At 48.1% G+C, this 8,645-nt stretch overlaps 1 protein-coding gene across 1 annotated transcript in view; it reads right to left on the bottom strand.

The window, feature by feature from the left end:
• Positions 1-5,964: 5,964 nt before the first annotated feature.
• Positions 5,965-8,645, bottom strand: part of PLAA (phospholipase A2 activating protein) — a 40,451-nt gene continuing 37,770 nt past the window's right edge. The window contains exon 14 of the mRNA XM_075931461.2: positions 5,965-6,706. Coding sequence (XP_075787576.2) covers positions 6,141-6,706 — 566 coding nt within the window. The 3' untranslated portion in view covers positions 5,965-6,140. The remainder of the gene's footprint in view (positions 6,707-8,645) is intronic.

Here is an 8,645-nt window from a genome sequence, read left to right as displayed (position 1 = left end):
TTCAAAATGGCTACCTTTAAAGGGGCAGGCAACTTTTTTTTTTTGCTCAATAACTACACTCCCTCCCACATGATCCTTCCCCCCAACCTTTCCCCCCCCCCCACCAAAAATCCTTGGTGTTCCTCATAAAAAAAATAGTTTGGCGTTCTTCAGTCTTAAAAAGTGTAAGAAACACTGCTGCAGACCATGGATCATGTGATGTGTTCTGGATGGAAGCTACAGGCACATAGGTAAGTATAGCAGTCAGGAGGATTCTGGTGTTTATGTAACCATCACTTATTTACACTGTAACCTGCAGGAGGTGGACCTCATTAGAGTGGTTCATGCTGAGTGTGGAAGTGGAAATAAAAATATGAAATACTAACATTAAAAATAACCGGGGGCAGGGTTAAGCAGGGGGAGGAAGGACAGGTAGAGTCCCATAGAGGGAAAGTGATAGGCCAAACCCCACCACAATGGGGAGTGTGGCCCAGGCTTTGGAGCTGAGTGCAGGGCAGGGGCACATAGTCCCAATTCCAAGCCTAGCCCCAGGTGCACAGTTCTTGCCACACCCACTGGGGTGCTGGAGGTAGGTGTATGGCCAGTTCTAGCTACAGCCATAGGGCAGGGGCACACAGCCCCAGCTCAAAGTCCAGCTGCAGGACAGGTACTGACAGCTGGAGCTGAAGTAGTCACGGAGGTGGGGTAAAGTCACTGAATCCACCACTAAATGTTTCCTTACTCATAGTATGCAGAAATGCACAGGATGAAACTGGATTGATTGCGCCAGCATCTGTAAACTGATGAGATGACATTAAATAGAGAGAGAAGCTCAATGACTTATATTTAGTGCAGCTCAATGCAGTTTTGGAGCCAATATGCAGTAGCGTTCTCAAAATATTTACAGAGAGCTTTACAGATTGTCTTAAATTATGTTTTATAAAAGAGATAGCACTTGTACTAGGCTACCTTCCAGGTTTGTGTCTCAGGCTTTTCCAGTCTTCCAACCTTAAATAGCATGCCTGAATGTTTTATCAAGCATGTGGTAAAGACTGGCATAGATTAGAGGTAAATATCTCAACACTTAGCACTACACAAGTCCTTTTCATTTTTAAAATCTCAGGAGGACACCATTATTCCTATTTTCTATTAGGGTTGTCTACTGACTATTCCCAGCATCCAAATGCTTTTTCCCTGCCCTTTTCCCAAGACCATGCCTCTGCCCCAACCTTCTCCAAGGATTTTTGGGCTCATTCTCTCCCATCCTCATTTACTTGCACTGGGATGGAGGGGGTGCAGGTTCCAGGAGAGGAATCAGGGCAGGAGCAAAGAGTCGGGGTATGGGAGGTGGTGAGGGATGCAAGCTCCAGGCAGCACTTACCCTGGACAGCTCCCAGAAGCAATCAGCATATCCAGCTCCTAGACTCAGAGGCAGCCAGGTGGCTCTATGCCCTTCCTGTCTCTGCAGGCACCACCCCCACAGCTCTGGTTGGCTGCAATTCCTGGGCAATGGGAGCTGCAGACACAATGTTCAGGGTGAGGTGTGGGGGCAATTTCAAGAGAGACCCACCCCCTTGGCCATCCCTGCACCTAAGAGCCAGACATGCCAGCTGTTTCTGGGAGTCTTGATTCCAGAGCAGGTAGGGCACCTGTCTTAGCCCTTCTGCACCACAGACCAGCCTTTGAGCCTATTAAAATCTCCTGGATTGCTTTCAATAGGCAATTGCTTTTCAATCTCCTGGATTGCTTTTCAATAGGTGATGGAGGCTAATTTTGGTAGACTCCCAGACAATCCAAAAAGATTTGCCACCATACAGAGAAAGTGAGATAGCTGTTAGGACTCAGATACCAAAGATATATAGACATTTAACTCTTATGAAGATCAATGTGAGCTATGCACCTACACACCTGAGAATCTGGGGATAAGCCACTATCAGGACTCACATGAAGTCAACTAGCAACTCACTACTGCTAGACCCAAATCTCTTGCCAGCATAGCATCTGGAGAGGAAGAGAGGCCAGATGGTTATGGGATTGGACTAGGATTTAAGAGACTCAGGCTACATCTACACAACAAGTTTTTGTGGCAAAAGATATATTGAGGGACTCATTTGCATGAGTCACGATCTCATTTGCTTATTTTGTGCCGATCCGTTTTTGCACCAAAACAAGCCGTGTGGACATTTTCTTTTTTCATAAAACCCTTTTTCTGCAAGATCGGTATACCTCTGTTTGGGAGCATAAGGATCTTGTGGGAAAAGGGGGTTTTGTGCAAAAAGAAAATGTCCACATTACTTGTTTTGGTGCAAAAATCCCTAGTGCAAAAACAGATTGGCACAAAATATGCAAATGAAATTGACTAATGCAAATGAGTTCCTCATTAGCATATTTTTGCCACCCACAGAGCCTATGCCTCTACCTCCCCTGCCCCCAAGGGAGACAGTGCAGGGGAGAACCTGCTTTTAAGCTGGCTCCCCTCAGCACCAGCTCCTGCTTCCCCCCTCTCTTGCTACCTCTCTGATAGAGGCAGCAAGGTGGGGAGAGTGTGTGTGTGTAGTCACATCACTTGTTGACTATCCATTAAGCTTATGCTCATTGGATAGTTGTCTAGTTGCTTACATCCCTCCTCATCCCTCTGGGCAACATGAACAACATTGTCAAAAGCTTTAACACCATGTGCTTCTGCAACTGCAGGGGAGAGCTGTAGATAGCACTCGTATCCCCATCCTGGGCCCCAACCACTGTGATTTGGACTACGTAAACAGGAAGGGGTACTTTTCAATGGGGCTGCAGGCCATTCTGGACCACAAGAACTGGTACGTGTACATCGTTGGCTGGTTGGGAAAGTCACACAATGCTTGCATCTTCAGGAGCTCCTGCCTGTTCCAGAAGATGCATGCTGGCATTTTTTTCCCTGACCTCACTGTGAAGGTCAGGGACATGGCAATGTAGCCTATCCCTTGCTGCCCTGGCTCATGAAGCCCTACACAAGCAGCCTGAACCACACCAAGTAGACCTTCAATCTGAGGCTGAGTAGGTGCCACATGGTGGTGGAGTGGGCATACAGCTGCTTGAAAGGGAGGTTCAGGAGTCTTCTCACCTCACTGGACCTCAACGAGCGAAACATCCCCTTTGTGGTGGCAGCCTGTTGTGTGAGCAACACAGCCTTTGCAAGAGCAAGGAGACTTTCCTGCAAGGATGGAGAGCAGAGGCTGAACATGTGACCAGGGCTTATGATCAGCCAGACATCAGTGCAATCAGGAGAATATATTAGGGAGCTGTGCACATCTAGGAGGCTGGGAGAGGGGTTTCAGCCAAGGCCACCTGTGAGACTCCCCCAGGCCTCTCCATAAGGAGGTCCAGTGTGCCTTTCCTCCCACACCACTCCCTTCCCCTACCCTCCAGGGTAAGTAACCCCCCCTCTTCCCACAAAAAGTTAAACGTTTTATTTGGGGGATATAAAATGGGAGAAACTGGGAGCGGAGAGTTGGGGAGGGGGGCTTAGGAATAGGGCTGAGATTGGCAGTGCCTACAGGTGGTTGGGAGGCTCTGGCTGCCCTCAAGGTCCCACTGCCGCATATTTGGGGGTTCCAGCACGCAGCTAAGAGAAGCAGGGGGCAGGGACTAGTGGCCCACTTTATGGATGAGGCCACACACTCCATCACCGAGCCTCATGCTGCTTGACAACTGGTTCCAGGCAGCTGTCCACTGCTCCTGGTCAGCCCGGCCCTCCTCCTGGTCAGCAGCCTGCTCCTGGTGCTCGTTGTGGAGCCCCTGGACAAGAGCCTAGAGGCAGGTCACCTGCTCCCAAAGCAAGTGTTTGTGGGTTCTCTTCCTCCGGTGGACCCCGCAGAATCGGAAAAATAGCATCAGAGATGCTGGATACACCATGCTTGCAGCTGGCTCAGCTGTGAATAAAAGTAACAAGGGCAGTCAGCCTAGGAGACCCTGTGCATGAAGTCTATCTCTAACCTGAGCTGAAACCAGAGGTCTTGGTTCAGACAATGAAGATGTGCTTCAAACAAGGCCATCTGTTGCTTAGACAACGGGCACTTTCTTGCAGGGGCATGGATGTCCCAGGGAGTATCGCTACACCCACATCCCAGGTTCAAGCAGGCATGGGAAGGGGCCAGCCAGGAGCCTCTGGGCAGGAAGGGGAGGAGGGGCAGGGCGGCTCCGTCTCCTGCACACACAGGGTCTAGCACTGCCTCCTCGAGGAGAGGAGTGGGTGGTGGGGGAGGTGAGAGAGAGCAGCAGAGGGCGCTTGCCTGAGAGAGTGCTGCTGGGTCCCCTCTTCTTTCTCCCCCTGGCATGTTCCCATGCAGTGGATCAGTCCCCTCCACATTGCTGCACTTGACCAGTAGTAGATGCTGCCTGATTGCGGGCATGTGCAGCACTGCTGTGTGTTTCCATGACCCCATCCTCCTTAGCGGTGGCTTGTCATAAGGTGCCCCACCCCAAAGGCTAGAGTAAGGCATGTCTGTCCAGGAACCTTATGAGAAGGACTGAGGTGTTCCTGTATGAAAGCATCATGGGGCCAAGTGCTCTGGACTGGCATTCCATGTACACCCACAAGCCCAGGCTGTTGTGTAACCCCTCCCCCCCCCCCGGCCACGCAAGGAGCATGCAGCTGGCCATCTGCCGTGTGTGTGAAAAATTATGTAACTCACCTTAAGTGCCTTCCATGAGTTCATCAGACATCCAAAAGACATTTTGGGAGAACCGGGACCATCTCCAGGCTGAGGAGCAGTTCCTTGCTTGCAGGCATGGTTGACTGATTGGCCTGTTCCTCCTCCTCCACAACCCCCCTCTTGTGGAGGTTGATACTGGGCATGTCCTGGGTGGTCTTGATGACAAGAGGGCATGTGTGTGACTGGCCCCCCTCCCAGGATAGCATCGAACTGGTCCCAATAGTGGCACAGATGCGTTGTCACCCCACACTGTCTGCTCTGTTCCCTGGGCTACTGTAGGCCTGCCTGAGTGCCTTGATTTTCATGCAGACCTGATTGAGGGTCTGCGTGTGTCCCTTTTTGGCCAGGGTGGCAGCCATCCAGCCATAGACATCGGTGTTTTGCCTTCTGGTGCAGAGATCATGGAGATTGGTTGTTTCTTCGCCATAGACCTCAATGAGATCCAGGATCTCTGCCTGGGGCAGTTGAGAGTGCTGGGAGCCGTGGGGGGCTCAGAAGGAGCACTGAGGTCAGCCATGGTCCTGTACTGCCGCAATGTTGCATGGGGCTGGCAAAAGTCTGCATATGCCATATGCTTGCAGCCTGTTTCTATAAAGACTCTGCAGGAGAAGGGGAGCAGTGGAAATGGCACATATGGCTAGAGTAGCCACAAGTGTAGCTGACAGAGGCCTCTGGAGGCTAATTATTTCAAAATAGCAGCAGCTGAGTGTTCACGCTCATGCTATTTCAAAATAAGCACTATTCCTCCTGGAAAGCAGGAGTACAGATATCGAAATAATGGACTTGGCAGTGTGGATGCTCTGCTAGTTATTTCAAAATAACTTCGTAGTACGGACCAGGGCAAAAGACATTTCCCGCGTCAAGAGCATCCTAGCACTGACATGCTGTAATAGACAATACCATCATCCACAGTTGCAGAAAGTGAAGAAAATTAAAATGGAAATTTAAATAGAACTTGGCCAGAATCCTGAGATTCAGTTGAATAATTACATGTCTAACATCAACTTTTACAAGTACCTATAACAGTCACATTTGATCAGAATCTTAAGTTTTGTATCTGCTGGCAAACAGCACATTCAACAGGTACAGTGTTTTGCAGCATCATGCTGAAATACCAATTTTCAGTGCTGATTCTAAAACTAATATGCATCAACAATTTCCTTTATTTCCCTTTTTTTCCTTCCAAGTACTGACCTGGTTTAATCCTGTTTACCTTGACAGATTTAATGAGTTCAGTGCTTAAGCCAGTATAGTTCATACCAGCATCTTATGTATCCCAGACAGTAAAACATAATTTACAATCAGTGCAAAAGTTTATTGGGTTGTTCCACTCATGACAGATTAGATCTTCATCAAGTTTGCAATTCACCCACAGCATATTTTCACTTATATTCAATCATGTAAAATATGGGGGAGAGAGGGAAAGCATTATTTCTCTATGTCATCCTAGGTGTTCAAATGCTAAAAAAGTTACAGAAGATTAAGGACAAACCTACAGCATTCACTTACTTTAGCTGGTTCTGATACAGAGGCATATTTTTTAATTTGAGAATCAACTCCCAGAGACTTGGCTAATTGCACAGCATTTGTATCATCACTGATTAGTGTCCCAAGAGCCACAAGTAATCTAAAAATGGCTTCAAGGTCTTGAACAACTTCCATGACTGTGCTGATTACAGACAAACATTGAGCTTTGCCCTCAATATTATTAACTTTATGTAAACAAACAGCATAGTTCAATGTCAATGTGGCCAATGCGATGTGAATGTTCTTATTGCCACACAATTTCACTTCTATTGCATGTGACATTAATGTGTCCCTCTGTTCCATCATGAGCCTCTGGCCTGCCTGGCTGACAAAACAATTGCAAAGAGTTCTAAGTGCCAGTAATTGGTTTGCTTGCTTTCCATTAGGGCTCAGAAATTTTAAGAGATGACCGCTGAATTGTATGCTATCCTTTTCACTGCAGAAATTTTCATTCACGCTGGGATGCTTGATACACAATCGAAGAATGTCTAATGCTGGAAAGACAATATCTAAGAGACAAGAAAAATATTTTAATGCATTACTCAGATACTACATTGTTTATGAGAACTCTAGAGAGTTTTCTTTAGAGGTGAAGATCTGTATTCCTGCTTTTGAAATGAGTGCTATAAAAAGAACAATTATGATTCAGATACATAACTACCTAAGCCACAAGTACTCAAATACTCAGAAATGTGTATCAACTAAAATTATGTACACAAGCTCAATTGTACAGTAGTTACAGAGGACTACCAGAGAAACTTTGCTGCTATGAGTACAGATTTAAAATACAGGTTTCGAAGATACTCCTAAATGTTCATGTCCAAAGAATTCAGTCTGACAACACGGAGTAGGGCAAATACTTCACATACAAAACAGCTGTTTCACAGGTGTTGTCAACTTTTTTCGACACAGCCCAAATCTAAAAGGGAACCTCCCATTTGAGATCTCAGTCTGTGACGACTAACACCACTGTTTACACGTAAAAGGAAAATACAGTGAAAGCTTTGTTATCCAGCACTTTGTTAACCAATTTTTCTGGTTAACCAAGGTGCCGGATAACTTGCCTTGCCCCCAGCGACAACACCGCTGTGTCAGATGGCTTGATGCCTCCAGCAACCTCCAACCGTTGCAGGGCTTCTAAAAGTGAGCACTGCCTGATATCATCAGGTGCCTCTTTCCCCTCAGCCTGCCTGAAGCTGCCAGGAGCCAGATCTACTGAAGGGCTCCCAGCCAGCTGGCCCACTTGTCCTCCTAAGCAACAGGCAGACACAACAAAAATATACTAAGTGAATGAAAGTGGTGTGTTGGAGAGGAGTGTTCTGTTTCCTCATTTCTCCAGGCTTTGTTATTTCTTTCTTTCTGGCACATAGTACTTCCCTAACTGGCATAATCAAAGACAACCTAACCCTTGGCTCTCAGAACAAACATTCTGAATATACTGAATGACCTGGCCTTCCCAAAGGGGCAGGTGTTGGTTGCCACAGTATGGGTGGAAGCTGAGCAATAAGCTTGAATATCCGACATTCAATTTACCAGAAACCCCATTTCCCAAGGGCTGGACAACAAAGCTTTCACTTAATTTAGTGTGTATTTGGCTGCCCACATTATGATGTATCTTATCCTTTCCAATTTTTTTCCAAATTGGATAGCATGCCATCAGCTTAAAACCCAGTCTGTATTTTTAAGACAAGCTAAAATATGAATAGTTTAAGGTACTACACCTGCCTCCTAGCTCACACAATTTGTGCCTACTGAACAGGGGCCTCCGTGGGCCGGATCTCCTGCCCTACCACTCCCCCATCCCCAGGCCAATCAAGTTCTGGGGACTGGGAAGTGTGCAGTATCCCTCACTCCACCAGGGACACATGGCAGGAGAGGAAACTGCACGCCCCTAGTGAGGTGGGGGAAACTTTGCATGCACCCTCTGCCACCAGGACAATCAAGGCCTGGGGTTGGGGGAGCACACAAAGTCTCTCGCTACTCATCCTGCTAGGAGGGAAACTGCATGCCCCTGGCAGGGCAAGGCGGGGAGCGAGAGATTTTGTGCGCTCCTCTGCCCCCAGGTCCTGATTGGCCTGTGGGCGGGGGGAATGCGCCAAGTTTCCTCCCCCCACCAGGGGCGTGTGGCACCAGAGAGAACTGTGCACCCAGGGCAGGGGAGCCAGAGACTATGTACGCTCCCCCACCCCTTCCCAGTGGCTGGGAGGAGCAGCATGGGGACAGGAGGTGAGGTGCCTCCCAAACTAAGGGGATAGCCTCCCTTCAGTCCCTCTCCCAATGCTGCACTTTTTCCTCTTTCTTTCTTGGCAGGGGAAGTGCACCCCCTGATAGGCCTAGGGGCTGAGGGAACATGGGACGTCTCCTCATATCACCAGGGGCGTGCAGCATCTAGAGTGCCAGGTGTGTCCCTGGCAGGACAAGGGCAAAGACTTCACATGTTTCTACACC

The sequence above is a fragment of the Pelodiscus sinensis genome, chromosome 6, assembly GCF_052426305.1.
Source record: "Pelodiscus sinensis isolate ZL-2025 chromosome 6, ASM5242630v1, whole genome shotgun sequence".
Taxonomy (NCBI): Eukaryota; Metazoa; Chordata; order Testudines; family Trionychidae; genus Pelodiscus; species Pelodiscus sinensis.
Note: the sequence above shows the minus strand (reverse complement) of the source record. Positions and strands in the feature narration are given on the sequence as shown.